This window comes from Rattus norvegicus, chromosome 10 (assembly GCF_036323735.1).
Source record: "Rattus norvegicus strain BN/NHsdMcwi chromosome 10, GRCr8, whole genome shotgun sequence".
NCBI classification, from domain to species: domain Eukaryota; kingdom Metazoa; phylum Chordata; class Mammalia; order Rodentia; family Muridae; genus Rattus; species Rattus norvegicus.
In genome coordinates, this window is record NC_086028.1 from 86,328,041 (window position 1) to 86,346,446 (window position 18,406).

Genomic DNA, 18,406 nt, shown 5'->3' on the forward strand with positions numbered 1-18,406 from the left:
GGGAAGAGCAAGGTCCCTCTCTTGGAACAGCACTGGTTAACCAACCACGCCGTGCGGGTCTCGTGTGCAGGACAGTTGACCAACAAGTCTGTGGTGCACGATCTACTTAGTTACAGTTTGGTGGTTTGTTTTAGTTCCGTTTTGTTTGTTTGTTTGTTTGTTTTCTTTTTGGGTGTTGTTTGTTTTTTTTTTTTTTTGGTTCTTTTTTTCCGGAGCTGGGGACCGAACCCAGGGCCTTGCACTTCCTAGGCAAGCGCTCTACCACTGAGCTAAATCCCCCAACCCCTGTATTTTGTTTTCAAACTTTTGGGGATTTTGTTGTATTAGGGTTCTGGTCCTTTTTTTTTTTTTTTTTTTTTTTTTTTGAGAAAGAACTTAAAGTTGGGAGGGTAGAGCAGTAGAGGATCTGGATATACTTGGGGGGAGGGAGGGAAGTGCATGAGCAAAGCATAAATTTAAAAGTTGCTTTTAAATAATAAGAAATTTTATATAGAAAGAATACTTACTTATCAATGCACACTTTAATTTTAAGCTGATAATTCAACTCAGGAAATTTGACCAGCAACCTATTAAAAACATATAGACAAAGAAAGTTAGTAGGCTTCGTACCATGATCTCTTGTTTAAAAAAAATGTAAAACCCCTAATACTTCAGGTCCTAAGAAGTAAATACATTGCTGAGCATGGCGGTGCACACCTTTAATCCCAGAACTGGGGAGGCAGAGGCAGATGGCTCTCTGAGTTCAAGCAAGCCTGGTCTACAGAGTCCCAGGCTAGCCAGGGCTACAAAGAGTCCTGTCTAGATGAAAAGAAAAAAAAATATTTACAACCCCAAATTCCACTTCCACACAGGGTTATCGTTGATATTAGAGCTGAGCACTGACCCTTTAGCCAGAAAGTTCTGAGATGCCTAAGGACGTGAACCGCACTGAGACTCACGATGAGGAGTGGGCCCCAGCACTCACCCAGTGGGGCCCCTCAGCTATGGCACCACTGAACCTTCCTTCCCTTAAAATCCCCAAGGAAGAGAACTGTACATCAATCAAAACTCCACCGAGAGCGTAAGGAGAGGCCCACCTGACTTTTGTGGTAAACTGGACACCAGTCTTGATGACTAAGGGCCGGTCCGGGTGCATGGGCATACAGGGCTGCCGCTCCACCACGAAGGCACTGGAAGGGAATGGGATGGCGTCTCAGATGCTGGGGCGACCGGTTCTGCCTGTTCCTTACTTCGGAACATCAGCTTTTTAAAGTTACCTCTTCATTAAGTTTCTGAACAGATCCACGATCCTCTCCTCCAGCATTGGCCGGTGCTGCACAATAGGGTCCCCCTTGTAGGACACTTTCTGCTGCAGCTCCTCCAGTTTCTTAATTTGTTGGCGGGTCTGAAGTTGAGATTCTGCTAATGAAGTTATCCTGCCAAAATGAAAGTAGTTCCCAGTCACCTCCGTTGCCTAGCGGTGACCCCAGCCCTCAGGAGACCTTAAGGCACCCTTCCTATCGCAACAAAGGAAGGAGACGGGCAGCTGCTACCTGCAACCGGATTTCTAGCTTCACATGTATAGCTATGACATCACCTACATATTCATGATATCACATGTATAAGAACATGACATCATATGTATACTCATGATATCACATATATAGTCACGACAGGTGTCTACAGAACGATTGTCACATAGTCTGGTGACTTGCTGGTACTACTCAAAGATTGGATTTTAATTTTTTTTATTTCATTTTATTAGTTTTATATATATTCAGCTATTCTCTCTTTGCAAAGAACATATATTGTTTCAGATTATTAAAATAACTAAAATGGAGAATTTAGTGTTAAATAGAACAGAAAGTATTATTTAAATTTAAATATCTTAAGTAATCTAAGCTTGCTTGCTTTCTTTCTTCTTTTTAATTAACAATGTTGGCTGGGCAGTGGTGGCTCACACCTTTACTCCCAGCACTAGGGAGGCAGAGGCAGGCCGATCTCTAGGAGTTCGAGCCAGTCTGGAGTCTGATCTACAGAGCATGTTCTAGGACATAGAGAAACCCCGTCTCAAAAAAAATGTTAAAATTGGGTAATGGTTTTAATTCTTGGACTAAACTTGAGTGTAAAAGAAGCCACCTTAAGACAGACATGGTGATACATGCCTATAATCCCAGATATTTGAGAAGATAAGGCAGGGGGATTACAAGTTCAAGGTCAGCCTGAGCTATATAGTGGGTATGAGGCCAGCCTACTCGGCTCAGTCAGATTCTTTCTCAAAGGAAAAGACCAGGTGCCATCCTAGCAACAGTGTCCAGCACTAGGAGTGCAGTGCAATGGTTCTAGCACACCTGTCTGCACACATCCACCCTAGCACTAAAAGGAAAAGCGAAAGCACGGTGAGGGGGCAGCCCCCTCCGCAGGCCTGTGACTAAAGAAAGAGAAGTCCTTCTTCCCACTCTTACCAGTTTTCCAGACGGTCCAGGCAGATGTTGGGAGGGCCTCCGATGCACGCTATCTGCTGCCGCCTCTTCCAGTCAGCCAGCTCTTCATCGGTCAGTGTCTTCTGCACGTACTCCATTGCTGACAAGAGCCCTGCCAGCTCGCTCACGATGCTCTGTTCGGAAACCAAAACAAAGTCAGAATACACTTCCCCAGGCCATGTCTAACCACAGTCTCTAGTCAGTTCTAGAGAAGGAACCCATCAGAAACTGTCGAGTCTTCTCACGACAGGTGATGATGCTCAGGCAGCATCCAGAACGCTTACCCTCCGCATCTGGTCCAGGGCCGTGAGCATCTGCTCCAGCTGCTGCATCTTCTGTCTGGTCACAGACTGGTTGTTTCCATTCAGATCCTGCATGTCTGATGGGAGGAGGAAAGACTCCTTGAGCAGAGGGGATCCATACAGCCTTCTCAATGAGGCTCTCCACTCTGTGTGTAACTGCAGTCCCTGCTACTCAGACAGCTGAGGTAAGATGGTAGCGGGCTCATGGTCAGCCTGAGCTACATAGTCAAATCCCATCTCAAAACCAAACAATTCAAAGGTGGCCCCCTGAAGGACCAGCAGCTCCCCGTCCTACCATGAAGTCCCACGGATGAAGGCAGGTCCTGAACTCAGTGACACCGCTAACCTCCCACACACCACATCACGCCGCTCACTTGCCTCCTTGACTCTTGAGGGTTTTATAGTTGAAATCAAAGTCATCCTGGAGATTCTCCACCACTTTCATTTTCTGTTCTAGATCCTGTTTAAACAAACAAACCAAAAACAGAAGTAAAACAGAGGTTACCTTTGGGAAAGGGAAAAGAAAGTTTTGAATGTAATGAAAGTGTGCACGCAGGACCACTCTGCCGCCCCAGCACGGCTCCCCGGGGAAAGCCTGACTACCTGCACACGCTTCCGGACATCCTGAAGATGCTGTTCCAGCATCTGCTGCTTCTCCGTCACTACGGCAGCTGTGGGGTGGTTGGCCTGGCCCCCTTGCTGCCCAAAAAGAAAAAAAAAAGATTAACACATACATGAATTTGTGGAAACCTCTCGTCTGATCTCCATCCCATTCTGGTACCTGTCAGTGGTGAAAAAGGTGCTGGGAAATGCTCTCATTGTTCTTCAACAGGAAACACTGCAAACCCATTCTCTACACTAAACTAGGAGGCCCCAGGTTGAACTAAGATGTCTCATTCTTCAAGCAGCCCAAGGGCAAACTGTCAAAAGAAAAAGCTAGAAAGAAACTGGGGTGCAGTCCAGTCCTGGAGATTCTGCCTAAATACGTGGGTGAGGCCCAGGCGATCCCAGCGCTGAGAGAATATTACTAAATAAAGAACAGACAGCAGCAGAGTGCAGTATATTTCCATGAAAAAAAACATTTCCCAAGGATTTTCAAAATTGCACTTCCTCAGCCAGGGAGAGGCTGATGCCTTAAGGGGTCATTTGGGACTAGAAACTAAAATGATGGGCTTTGCAGGGAGCAGAAACAGACATCTGACAGCAGAAAAGACAAGTAGGAGCTCAAAGAACAAGATGGCAGGACAGCAGCCCAAAGATAACGGAAGCCATCTAGAAGAATGTGATAAGGAGAGAGGTTGTCCATCCAGTTTTCCCAGCTAGAAATGCTCACACCCTGGGCCTACAGCTAATTGCACACACCTATCACACTTGTCAAATCAGGTTCTAATGCTGGTTTTACTTCCTTTTACTTTGTTTTGTTTTCTACTCTTTAGACGTATCTACTTCATTTTATGTGTATGGCTGTTTTGCCAGCAGGTGTGCCCAAGAATTCCATGTGTGCCAGGTGCCTAAATGGATGTTGGATTCCCTGGAACTGGAGTTATAGATGGTTGTGAAGCACCTTTTGGGGGCCGGGAATTGAATCCGGGTCTACTCTCCAGCCCAGCGCTTTGCTTCTAGGACCTCTCATTTCTGGTCTGTTCTCTCCACTATGACAAGTCCCCAAAGTAGGTCTGAACAGGTCAATTTAGAGACGTTCTTCCCACTTCTCGTGGATGCCCAAACTATAGAATATAAACCTCTCAGAAGACTTGGAAAAACAACCCAGCCGCTCCCTTTTTTCCCCATTATGGGAGCAACCTTGACTGATAAGACAGAGAAGTACCACAGACAGATAAGACAGAAAGACCCTCACTGGGCCCATCCCCAAAGCTGTGCCTCTTCCTCTACCCTCTAAACTTGCCTAGGGCAAAAATGAAGGCCTCACCCCTAAGAACAACCTCTGTTGGGCAAGCAGTGGTCTAGACCCTCTCAAGCTCCATATGGATTACTAGGGAGGTGTGCTTCGGCGACTCCCAAGTCCTAACTCAGGGATCAGCATGGAGAAGTCCCCGTAGACCAGGCATGGTGGCTCACATGGTGGCTGAGGCAGGAGGATCTGGGGGATGTACTGAAGCCAAGCCTGGGGGCCCCTGACTAAAATCTCAAGGACTGGAGACTGAAGTAGGGGGCTGGGGTGGCTTTGAAACAGCTCAGCCCACACAGAGCGTTCTAGGCAGCATGGGTAACAGACTGTGACTCTGTCTCAAAAGCTACAATGAAAACAAGAAACGGATGTGTGGGAAGTGTGGTGACATCACAACCCTAGCACTTGGGTGGCAGAGGCAGGAAGAATATCCCAAACTGGAAGTCAGATGTGCACAGTAAGAGCCTGACTCAACAACAACAAAAATGGGCGTGTGTGTGTGTGTGTGTGTGTGTGTGTGTGCGTGCGTGTGTGTGTCTACCGTGCACGGAGCCCTGGTTTGTCCCCAGCATCTCATGTACAGGATGTGATGTGAGCTCCTCAACTCCAGCCCTCAGGAAGAGGAGGCTGGGAATCTGAGTGCAAGTTCATCCTCGGCTGCAGCAGCACCGTTAGGGAGTGGAATGGAGATCATAGGACGTTTTCTGCCATTTTCAGTGTATGTTTGGATCTACTCCAGTGTTCCCTCCCTCTTCAGCAGTATTAAACTGCTTCTGTTCCATTTATTTAGAGTCGCTTGCTCCCCAGTTTCCTGCCCCCCACTTTGCTTCTTCTCAGTCTCACCTGGGCTGCCGTGGCTGCCGTCTGGAGGAGGCGAGACTCTTCCCACAGGCATCGGGCCACAATCCGGGCAATTTCCATTGGCTTCTCAAGATACCTGCTCTGTGAGTGAGACCAAAAGAGAATGGAAAGCTAGGGCCGACCAAGGAGTTGTGGCATGAGCTTGGCTAACCTAAAAGTCACTTTCTCAGAGCCTCCATGAAACAACAGACCAAAGGCTTCAGCATCTGACTGAAATTCGTAGGGAAGCGAAGGGAGGAGAATGTGGCCTCTGAGATGGCAGAAGTCCATCCTGGGACAGTGTGTCATCTGGTTTTATAGGGAAGTGGTTGACTTTACCCAGGAGTACCCAATTAATGGCTAAACTTTTAGCATTTAGAACCAAGAGCCATGTGCCTATGGCAAGTAGGTGTTTTAGCATGCGTTTATAACACAGAACAGCATTAAGCCTTGTTTATTGCTTCAAATGTAACATAAGAAGGGACTTTCTGGTAATGGTGCCCAGGGGCCAGTGTGCAGGGCATGGAGAAGGAGCTAATTACTGCTCCCCTGATTTAGAGTCCAAGACAGGCTCTCATCATCTAGCCAAGGGTGGAGAAACACTTCCGGGAAGGAACAGCAGCACTCCACTGTGTGTGGCCAGCAGCTCACACTCCGTGCCCCATCTCACCTGCAGGAACTGCTTGATTCTTCGCAGGTTGTGCTGATAGAGGACATTGGACTCCTGCAGGAATCGGCTATACTGCTGGTCGATCTCGCCCAAGAGGTTATGAAACACCAGAGTGGCGTGTGACTCTTTGCTGGCTGCATATGCCCTAGGAAGAGGAAGTGACCTGCATGAGTAATCTGGACAGCCTTTGCTGAGAGCACAGACCTATAACCAGGGCTGTGGAGCTGGAGGATCAAGAGTTCAAGGCCAGCTTTCTCTCCTGAGGGTTCCTAGCTAGTCTGGATGACCTCTCCAAAACAACAACAGATTCCACCATCAAGGGGATAGTATAACACCTTATATCATAAAGCATTCATCATTTCCCATGTCTCTTGCTCAGATCAACAACACTATCAATCGGTGGTTATAGCTCAGTGACACACACTTGCCTTGTGTGCCCAAGCTCTGGGTTCAATCCTCAGCAAAAAAAAAAAAAAAAAAAAAGTGAGAGAGAGAGAGAGGCAGGGGTTAACAGGAGAATGATTCCAGATATTATTCTTCATTCTTATAGTCTATAGGACTAAAATATTTGAGCAAGATGGACAGATACAAGTCTTGTGTGGTGTGACATATGTAATCTGAGAACTACTTGAGAGGCTGAGGCAGGAGGATTGCAAGTTGGAGACCAGACTGGGCTACATAGTGAGTTCTAGGCCAGTTCTGGACTATATAGTAATACTTTGCCTCAAAAAAACAAAACAAAACAAAACAAAACAAAACCCCCCAAAACAAAATAAAGTCAGACCTCAGTGCGGCAGCACACACTTACGATCCTAATACTTGGGAGGTAGAAGCAGAAGGGTAAGTAATTCAAGGGACCCTCAGCTGAATGCAGCAAGTTCCAGACTAGCCTGGACTACATGGACCTTGTCTTTTTTTTTTTTTTTTTGGTTCTTTTTTTCGGAGCTGGGGACCGAACCCAGGGCCTTGCGCTTCCTAGGTAAGCGCTCTACCACTGAGCTAAATCCCCAGCCCTGACCTTGTCTTAAAACAAAACAAAAACAGAGGAATGACAAGATGGCTCAGGAGATAAAGGATCTCAGTAGGGAAACTAACAATGTCAGTTTAGTCCTTGGAAAGCCGAAAACTGACACCGTGAAGCTGTCCTCTGACCTCCACGTGCACATGGTGGCATGTCCATGTACTGCCCCAACACCATATGCACACAACAATAACAAACAAACAACAATGACAAGTAAGGGACAGACACCGCCTGGGCATTTGGTTCAACCTTAAGAGTCCTGAGGACCTGAGCTCCCTTCCACAGAACTCACATAAAAATGCCGGGCATGCCAGTGGCAGGTGGCAAATCCATTATCATTTTTGGTGTTGGTATTGCGTTTTTATGGGATTTCTGTGTGTGCACATGCGTCTCTGAAACTGTGGGTTTCTTACACTTTTCCTTTGCCTCTTTTTTCCTGTTTGTTTATTTCACCTTATTCCAGTCTGTGTTTGCCTTATTTTATTACTGTTTTTTAGACCAGCTTATGTAAGAGAAAGGGTATGGATTTGGGTAGGAGGGGAGTTGGGGAATATCTGAAAGGAGTTGGGGGAGGAGAAAACATAGCCAGAAATATTTATTTTAATACAATATAATATATTTTAAAAATCTACTTTTAATTAAAAAAAGAAAATGCTGGGCATAGTAGCACATGCTTGTAATCCCAGCACTGGGGCATCAGAGATGGATCCTGAGGGCCTGCCCTAATTGGTGAGCTCCAGACCAAGGAAAGACTCAGTCTCAAAGGATCCAAAAGGTATTCCCTAAGGATGACACTTGAGGTTGTCTTCTGGACCACACACACACACACACACACACACACACACACACACACACAAGCACACACATGCATCTGAATCCATACAAAATGCACGTTTTGTTCTGTTTTTTTAAAAACAGATAAGGCTGTTTGCCTTAAATTCTCTGTCAGCCCTGAGGTCAGCAGATTAGTGTGTATATAAGTGCATATCAGCATAATGAGCAACCAGGCTGAGATGCTCTCCATCATCTCCTCGGCCCCTCACCAACTCAGGTATGTATTCTGGGAAAAGTGGGTCACATGCACATAGGCCTGACTTCGGCCAAAACTAGCAGATGGGCCTGAATACATTAAATAAATGCAGTTGGCATTTCCTCTATGACTCTATTTCCCTTATCCATGTCTCCTCTTTAACAGAGGAAGCTATGTGACATAAATTTTTTTACTTGACATAAAATTCCCAAATTTAAAGAAAACAAAACAAAACTATATCTCCCTGTTAAGAGAAGCACAATGTGCAGAGATGTCACGAGTGAGTCCCAAACCTGACATCTGCCAGCGAGCCGTTTCAAGGTGCAGAGAGGCTGCTGGCCAAATGCCTGCCCTTTGAACAGAGACACTTATGGAGACTAAGCTACCTCTGCTTTCCTAACCCTTCCCCAGGACCTGCCCGCATGTCTTCGGTGAAAGCTTCAGTAAAGTGTGAACCTAGAAAAGGTTGTGTCCCAACCCCAATTCAGGGAGCTTCTCAAGGCACTCACCAATCTTGGCTCTCAATCCAAGGCGCCAGGAACTGCCGCAGCTCCATGGGGAAGCTATCGCTGTACAGCTGATGAAGCTGCTCCAGGTAGCGCGTGTCCAGCTGCTGGAGCTGGTTCCACTGAGCCATCCTGCCGCAATCAGGGGTGACCACTAAAAACCGAAATGTATACATGGTCACCACAAGCCCTCATAGGGGATACAAAATCTGAAAATATCCTGGTGGCTTTGAGAAGGAGCATGTATGTCTTGTAGTCTTTTGAATAATGTGTGTACATTCTCAATTCCTACCTCCACAGCTCTGCCCACCCTGTGATGCTGGAGAGTGAACCCAGGGCCTTGCACAGGGTATACAAGTTCCCCACCACTGAGCTCATCTCCAGGTCCTGGATTTTCTGACACAGGCTCTCAGGCTCGCCTTGCTATTTCCTGACTCTGCCTCCTAAATACCTGAGTTTCAGGCATGAGCTGCTCTACAAGGCTGGTACACAATTTCTTCTGGTACGATTCTAAGTTCTAGAACACACTTTCAAGCCAGGCACAGCGGCTCATGTCTGTAATTCCAGTACTCCTATATCCTGACAGAGAGGTCAAGGCCAGCCTGAGCTCTACACCACCAGCCACCCCCACCCCCACCTCCACACAGAGAGAGGGAGAGTGCTGGAGAGGTGGCTGAGCAGTTCAATGCACTTGCTGCTCTTACAGAAGACCCATATGGTGGCTCACAATACCCTTAACCCCAGCCCCAGAGGATCTGATCTGACACACTCTTCTGACCTCTGAAGGCACTGGACAGTCACATGTGTACATTTGGGGAAAATACTCATTAAAATAAGACATTAAAAATTAAAAAACAAAGAAACAAAAAACTGACCAGGGCTGGAGAGATGGCTCAGAGGTTAAGAGGACTGGCTCCTCTTTCAGAGGTCCTGAGTTCAATTCCCAGCAACCACATAGTGGCTCACACCCTCTTTTGGTGTATGCAAAGACAGCTACAGTGTACTTACATAAATAAAATAGATAAAAAAATTAAAAACCTGACCAAATCACAACAAACCTATTATCTACCCGAGGTTATATGAAGTTGAATGGTTTCTTTCTTCTGGATTTCTATTTCCTCATCTATGAAATGCAGATGACTGCTTCTCCTTGGGATCAGGAAGTCACATTCCTAAGACCTCAACTAAGAATACAGCACCCAGCAGACGTCCAACACACACCAGTGCCTTCCCACAGCTCGCTGCATCCAGGCCATCTGTGAGGCCCTAACTCTGATCGCTGCTAGGGAGGACAGAGCATCAGGCTTCCGAGGATAAGTGGCATGTGCCTGGAATCTGCCCACTCGATAAAATGAATTATATGTACTTATTTATACAAATATATTTATATAAACTTAGAATATATATTCTAAATCTGGAATTTAAAAAAAACAAAAGGAGAGCTAAACACTATGTAAACAAGTTGACCTAAGACAGGGACCACCCCACTGAAGAGCTCAGCTAAGAGAACCTGACCCAGCTAACCTCGCATGACAATGTCTCTCCAGAACAAGTATCCAAAGGTCTAAAAATAACCATGAGTAAGAGCCCAAGCTTAGGGAGTGGCATGTGTACAGCAAACGCTCGCTGGAATAAATGCCTGCCTTCCGGAGCACGTGCTCCAGCCTGAAGTGCTGTGCTCTCTGTGCAGTCCCCCTAGTAAGAAACCAAAAGCTCTTAGGGCCCTCTTCACAGAGGCCCAGTCAGAATCGCCTCTCCTAGGAGGAAAGCATTATGGTGTCCTGTGGTTGTCAGGACCTGATTTACATAGACTCCAAACCAATTTGGAGCAGGGAAGAAGGCTCAGTTGGTGCATGTTGCCTCTCCTGAGTGCTGGGGACCCAAGACTGGATTCCTAGAACCCACATATTAATAAAAGGCTGGGTGCAGTGGTGCACCCACAGTGGTTCAATGGCCAGTTAGTGGACTTGGCAAAGTTTCAGGCTAATGAGATGCTGTCAAAAGGTGAAGGAACCCACAGCTGCACTCTGACCTGCGCATACATGTACACATGAAACAATTTATGGGAACATCGCTGCTGCACAGACTTCACTGACCCGGAAGACTGCAATGTTCAATGGAAATGTGGATGTTCACACCCATATATGCAGCATTTGAAAACAGTGAGAGAAATAAATGTTGAAATATTATTTTGGAAATGTTAGGCTAAACACATTATAAAGATTATTCTTCCTATTTCTTTTTTAATACGATTACTAGAAAATTTAACGGGCTGGGTGTGATGGCATATGTCTTTAATCTTGGTACTTGGGAGGGAGAGGTAGTCAGATATGTATGAGTTCAAGGCCAGCCTAGTCTGCATAGCGAGTTCCAGGGAAACCAGAGCTACATAGAGAGCTATCTGAAAAAGAAAAACAAAGAAAAAAGAAAAAATCCTAAGAAAAAATGTATTATGACATATGTCACCTGATTTCTATTAACTAAAAACAAGGACATTGTCACTCTGGGCCACATTATAAAAAATGCTGTGGTCCTAATTAAATCATCCGCTTGAAATAGTAAATTCCAATGCTATAAATTAATTACAAAACCAGACTATTTCATCATTTATCTTGAACACAAATGCAGAGCCAGTTCCAAGATAAAAATCATAAAACCCGGGCTGGAGAGATGGCTCAGTGGTTAAAGAGCACCCAACTACTCTTCCAGAGGTCCTGAGTTCAATTCCCAGTAACCACATGGTGGCTCACAACCATCTGTAAAGAGATCCGATGCCCTCTTCTGGTGTATCTGAAGACAGCTACAGTGTACTTACATATAATAAATGAATAAATCTTAAAAAAAAAATCATAAAACCCACCCACTCTACCTACTTGTCACAGATGAACAGTCAGTCGGATACACATTCTCAAGCTGACATAAAAAATGCTAAGTTGGGGCTGGAGAGATGGCTCAGTGGTTAAGAGCACTGACTGCTCTTCCAGAGGTCCTGAGTTCAATTCCCAGCAACCACCTGGTGGCTCACAACCATCTGTAATGGGATTTGATCCCCTCTTCTGGTGTGTTGAAGGCAATTACAGTATACTCATACACATAAATAAATAATTCTTTAAAAAAAATGCTGTTATCACAGCCAACTTATTTCTAGTCTATAAACTTGTTTCATTGTTGATACTTGGTGTTTTTAGCTGGTAAATGGTATAATGGCTTTTTCTTACACCAGACACCAGCTTGTGCCTTTTTCCAATTAACTGAACCATCAAGAATGACTGACTAATTTTTGTGTTTTGTTTTGATCTAACCAAGATAGGTAATGCTACCAAACTATTCCACATGAAGGAAAATTCTCCTACATTAAAGGAAGAGCAGGTATTACTTCCAGGAAAGTATGGGCGTTTGGGTGACTCGGTTTAGCTTTGAGTGCCCAACAGCCGTGCCCTCATACGCTGCTTAGTTGCAAACCACGCTAATTAACAGAAGACTCGGAGCAACTGGACTAAATGTTCTTCACATGAACAGCAGATCATTTAGAGATAATTAGCCAAACTGTCTAGGAAAATCACTGGCTTTGCTGTATTTGTGTTCCTGGAAAACATTTAAAAGAGACACTTTACAACCTCAATTCTGTTTTTTAAATTACAAACTGATTTAGCGGCCAGGGACATTGCTTTGTGGCACAGTGCTTATCTAGCAAGCTCAGTGTCCCGGGGTTCCATCCTCAGCATCACAAACACCAACAAAAACAACTTAATCTGACCCATTCTACCACTTTTTTTTTTTTAGCATGATATGGCTGTGTAGTCTAGGGTGGCTAATCTCCCTACCTCAGTCTGGAGATTACACACCATGCCCGACTTCCATAAGTTCTAACTTTTCTCTTCAAAATCACTTGAAGCCTGTGCTTTAATAACAAGTCATTGGAAGCCAGAACACAAACAGTTTGAATGCCAAGTACCAACCTGGACGCCAGAGTAGAAGTCAAGTCTTTGCTCTGGTGGCTGGATTAGAGTACGACATAAGCTTACTGCTCTACTGGCTTTCATGAGGCTTGGGTGAGCAGAACATCAATGCAATTGTACAGAGGAAAGTTAAAGTGTGTGTGGTCCTTTGAGAATGCTGCTCATAAGTTCGAATGCTTGGCCATCAGTTAGTGGAAGTGTTTGGGAGGGATTTGGAGGTGTGGCCTATTGGAGAAGGTGTGTTACTGTAAGTCCATATCAAGTCTTATCTTTCTCTGCCTGCTACCTATGGTTCAGGATGAAAAGTTCCCAGCTACTGCTCCCTTGCCTGACCACTTCCTGTCGTGATGACCAATGATTAGCCCTCTGAAACTATAAGCAAACCCCAAACTTTCTTTACTAAGAGTTGTTTTCGTCATGGGTCTCTTCACAGCAACAGAATAGTAACTAAGATGCTGGGATCCTATTTTCTTTCGTTTTAAGGGATTTGTTTTTATTTTCTTTTGTTTTAAGGGATTTATTTTTATTTTATGTATATAAGAGTTTTGCTTGTATGTTATGTATGTGCACTGTGCATGTGTGTGTGCGCATGCATCAGCAGAGGCCAGACACAATTCCCTGGAAGTGGAGTTACAGATGGTTGATGAATGGTCATGTGGGTGCTAGAAACTGAACCTGTATTCTTTGCAAGAGCAGTCAGTCACTGCTCTCAACCTACTAGTCATCTCTCCAGCCCCCGATGATCCTAGTCTCGTTAACTCCAGAGAAAAGGAAAATGAAATAGCAAGTCACCAAAGCCTCCTAGACTTCTCCAAATAGGAATTTCCTAGCCCTGTGGGGATAACCTACCAACAGTAAGTCATAAGGAAAATAACTCCAGTCTAATGAGGAACTTCTTACCAGAAAGATTACCACTAAAGTAACGGTCCTCGTTTGTATAGTTCAGTCTAAAGAAACCAAGGGAACCACAGGGGACCACACGCAGAAGGGGTTCATCACACAATTTCTCAAACTTTCTAAGCTAAGACAGATACTGCACATATGTGAACCAGTAAATCTAAAATGGAGGAGATGGAGGAAGAAGAGAGGGACAGAATTCAGATGCACAAAGAACTCCACAATGCAAGTGATACAAGACACTTCGGAAGCCGAGTGTAATGGGACTCATCTTAACCCCAGCACTCAGAGGCAGAAACAGCGGGCTCAGGAGTGTACAGCCTGCCTCAGCTACAGAGTGAGTTCAGTGCCCTCCTGAGCCATGTGGGGCCCAAGCTTTAAAAAAGGACAATTCCTCTCCTATTTCACAGTGTGTCAGAAAGTCTGGTTTGGGGCTACATGTGTAGCTGTGGCTGACCTGAAATTGGATATGTAGAGCAGATTGGTCTCAGCGTCAGAGATCTGCCTGCCTGGCCTCCTGGGTACTAGGATTAAAGGTGTGATTCACCACTTCCTCCTCCCTTCCAGCATGTCAGGGGAGAGGGGGAGAGGAAGAGGGAGAGAGAGAAAGAACACAAAACAACAAAACCAGTGATGCTTGCTTGATGCCTTAACCATTGCTGAGGCTGTCTGCTCCTTTATACTGTAATGCTGAATACAGGCCCCCAAGGCCTCGTGCCCAGGGATGAGGAAATCCTCCTGTACACCAAGTAATGTTACATAACCTTGCTCCATAAATTTAAAACCATTGGTTGACTAAAGATGCCTACAGCCTATAGCTAGACAGAAGAGATAGGGTTTCGGTTCCTGGGCTTAGGGTCAGAGAAAGGACCATGAAGGAGAAGAGAGAGAAGGTAGAGAGAGGAAGTAAGGGATTGTGGGATCTGGCCATGAGGGCTGGCCAGCTGGAGTAAAAGCAGCCCAAGAAGAACATGGCAAGTCATATCTCAGGGTTATTTGCCCGAAATTAAGACAAAATAGCCATAGAGAATTGATATCTGCTCAGCTTTAGTGCTGTTTAAGGCTTATTATAAAAGTTTTGTGTCTTTTATCTGGGAACTGAATGATCTGAGGCAGGGTAGAAACCCCCAATAGAGACTAAATGCTTACCACAACATTCCATAGCTCACATGAGATATGCACCATACTTGATTTCAAATATTGCAGATAAAAGGAGCCAGAGGACAGCAAACCTTTAGATTGCAAATGTCCCAGGCAGACAAGCTTTGTCAGCCACTAAGTGCATGGTCTAGTTCTGGATAACAAGCAACAAGAGACTAAACTTGTATGCAAAGTCACCTCCCCAGGTTGGGAGTCTTCCACACGCCCCACGTGGCTTGGCTGCTGAATAGGCCTCCTCTTCAGCAGAACAGGGACTACCCTGTCTTGGAAGGATGGCTCTAAATAAGTGACATCACAGGTGAATAGTAGCCTTCTGGTGGCACTTGTTCCTGTGCTGTTCCTTCTGAGTCGGTGACCCTCTCATCAGCGTTTAATGTGAATTCCATTTCCCAGTACCCCAGGGAGCCAGAGCGTGACATCAGTTCATCCAATGACCTAGGTGTTACCAGAGGTGGTCACAGAGCTTTCCTTCAAATGGAGAAGCATGTGCATTATATGATATGATATGGAAAAGCATGTACATTATATGATATGATATGGAGAAGCATGTGCACTATATGATATGATATGATATGATATGATATGATATTATATGAAGAAGCATGTGCACTATATGATATGATATGGAGAAGCATGTAAATTATATGATATGATATGGAGAAGCATGTGCATTATGTGATATGGAAAAGCATGTGTATTATATGATATGGAGAAGTATGTGCATTTTATGATATGATATGGAGGAGCATGTACATTATGTGATATGATAGGGAGAAGCATGTGCATTAGAATGGACCCTCCTGTCATATCCTGAGAGGGGGGTGTTAGCATCTGGTAACTGCACCTCAGGACAGGAGCTGTCCAATGATCAAATCTCTCAACACATATTTTGCACAGGATAGCTCTCAGCCTAACACTAAATATGAAAATGCATGCTTTCGATTCCTACCCTTGGAGCATAGATGCAGGATGACCAGCTTAAGGACATCCTCCACTAAATGGTGAGTTTAAAGCCAGCCTGGACTGTACTAGACCCTGTCTTCAAACCACCACCACCAACTACAATGAAAAGGCCCACTAAGAACTATTCAAAAAAAAAAGATGAATGTCAAGAAGAACCTTGGCTGAAGAACAATACAAAAGCTGGAGGTGTGGCTGAGCTGGTGAAGGGATTGCCTAGCACATATGAGCCCCTGGGTTCCACTGACAACACCATATAAAACCAGGCATGGCATGGCAATGTGCACCCGTGAGCACTCAGGGGGCAGAGGCAAAAGGATCAGAAGTTCAAGGTCATCCTTATCATACAGTGAATTTGAAAATAGCCTGGGCTATAAGAGGCCCTGTCTGAAAAACAAAAAGGAAAAAAGGAAAGGAAGAAAAAAGAAAACCAGTGTCTATAGCTAAATACTGTGTGGAACTTTTTTTTTTCCTTTTTCTTTTTTTTCGGAGCTGGGGACTGATGTGTGGAACTTTTTATCACACATCGGGTGAGCATGGCCTTGACCATCTGACATGTTTTACTGATTCATCTCATCTCTGTGCTAACCCTGAGATGATGGTGATAGCATCATCATCATCATTATTGCCACCATCATCATCACCACCATCGACATCATCACCACCATCATCATCACCATCGCCATCATCATCACCATCATCACCATCATCACCACCATCATCACCATCATCACCATCATCATCTCGTGTGTGTGTGTGTGTGTGTGTGTGTGTGTGTGTGTGTGTGTGTGTGTGTGTCTCCAGAAGACAATCTTCAGGGAGCCATTCCTCTCCTTCCACTTTGTGGATGGTAGGGATCAAACGTAGGCTGTCAGGCCCAATTGCAAGCATCTTTACCCGCTGAGCCATCTCACTGGTCAAGACAATATTTTATCTTCAGTTTACAGAGGAGAAATGAAGGCACAGAGTTTTACATCACTTATTCAAGGTTTCGCAGGCAGTAATGGCATGGAGCGGCATCCTAACGCAGCCTGCTGTCAGAATTCCTGGGGATTCAGATCTGGAAATGCTGTAGGTAAGTCATGAGTAGGCACAATGCTAAGGCAATGAACTTTTCCAGAGTTCCAACAGATAAATGGTGCCTGAGTCAAAAGGTCTGTGAGTCTTGCTGTGCCACAGAAGCCTAAGGCCCTGTGTTTGGGTCCTAGCACCTTTGGTGTGGGTCTGTGAGCCAGCGCTAGGGAGGTAGAGGTGTAGGATCTGAAACCAAGCTGATGAAGAAAATGTAAATTTTGGAATGTCAGCCACAAGCCTATGATATAGCACAATGCTGACTGGAGAGAAGAAAGAAACTTCCCAAACCTATTCAGGTCACTTTCCCTTAAGTGACCCTAAGGAAGTCCTTAGTTATTCAGCATAGGCCAATGTAGGCTCAGAACCTATATGTTTACACCTATAATATTAGCACTCAAAAGGCTGAGGCAGGAGGATGGTCATGAGTTCAGGAACAGCCTAGATTACAAAGTAAGACTGCCTCAAAAAGGAAGAGGAAAGAAAGGGAGGGAGGAGCGGAAGGGAGAGGAGAGGGAGGGAGGAAACTCTTCTCTCGGGTGTGTATGGTGGCACACACCTGCTCCTTTCCCTAAAAGTCACCATGGGTTGATTTGTAATAGAGCCTCACATCCAAACATCCAGTGGTGGGTAGATAATTTGTCCTCTTCATCCTTTGCTCCTCTTCCCCTGGACCTGGCTAAAGCCATCCCTAGTCCAGCACCACGGGGCTGAAAGTGTGAAATGCACTTGTGGCGCCGAGGAATTGAACCTAGAGTCCTGACATTCAAGTGCTCTGGGGGGTGGGTAGTTGTTGGGGTTTCTAAACAAAGTCTCATTAAATTGCCCAGGCTGGTCTTGCGATCACTCAGTCGTATAAGCAGGCCTTAAATTTGAGATCCTTCTGCCTCAGCCTCCTAAGTAGCTAGGACTTCAGACCTGTTCCATGAGGCCAAGCTTGACAGGAAAACTCCAATGCCTCTGGATTCTCCTGAAAGGCCAAAGGCTCTCTAGAACCCAGCTACCATTCTGCAAAAAAACACAAGACAGACAGACTGACCACAGGCAGACACTTGATCTACCATCACGCTAGCTGCAATCACACTAGGCCAGGCATGGTCTGATAAAAAGCCCAGATGTTCAAGGCTTCAAGTAGAAGATATCAAGTAGTAAAGACAAGCACCACCACCCCCTTGTCGACCAGAATCCCTGCCCACAGAAAGCGTTTACATAATAAAATGTTTGTCCGTTAAGTCACTGAGTAAGGTGGCTCACTCCATTTGTTGATTCCAAAGATATTTTCCCCAAACTAATGACTGAATGCAATCTTTACAAAGTCTTAAGATTCATGAGAAAATATTTCACAATTTTACAGGAACAGGCATTGCTGTAAAGCTCTCTCAATATAAACCTCCTGCTTTCTCTGCAACTCACTTTCTAAATGATTCATCTAGTCTCGATTCTTCAAAGCACTCTCTACACTCCAGCAGTCCCTAGATCTCACCCTCCAGCCCCATCCTCTCTCATGAGCAAGCGCCAGACTCTGATGTCCAGCTGCCTCCTCAACACCTCCACTTAGATGACTAAGACTGTGTGTCTGAGGGCAGCTGAGGGCTGCTCAGAGGCTATCTCACAGAGT

The 18,406-nt window shown here is 45.2% G+C and overlaps 1 protein-coding gene across 4 annotated transcripts in view; it reads right to left on the reverse strand.

Moving 5' to 3' along the window:
- Stat3 (signal transducer and activator of transcription 3) overlaps positions 1-18,406 on the reverse strand; it is a 51,986-nt gene that overhangs the window by 16,513 nt on the left and 17,067 nt on the right. For all 4 annotated transcript variants that reach the window (XM_006247257.5, NM_012747.2, XM_006247259.5 and 1 more), the window contains 10 exon segments: positions 8,744-8,894; positions 6,184-6,328; positions 5,517-5,615; positions 3,368-3,463; positions 3,143-3,224; positions 2,747-2,841; positions 2,445-2,596; positions 1,257-1,415; positions 1,077-1,169; positions 507-566 (listed from right to left, as the gene is read on the reverse strand). In XM_006247257.5, coding sequence (XP_006247319.1) covers positions 507-566; positions 1,077-1,169; positions 1,257-1,415; positions 2,445-2,596; positions 2,747-2,841; positions 3,143-3,224; positions 3,368-3,463; positions 5,517-5,615; positions 6,184-6,328; positions 8,744-8,871 — 1,109 coding nt within the window. In that variant the 5' untranslated portion in view covers positions 8,872-8,894.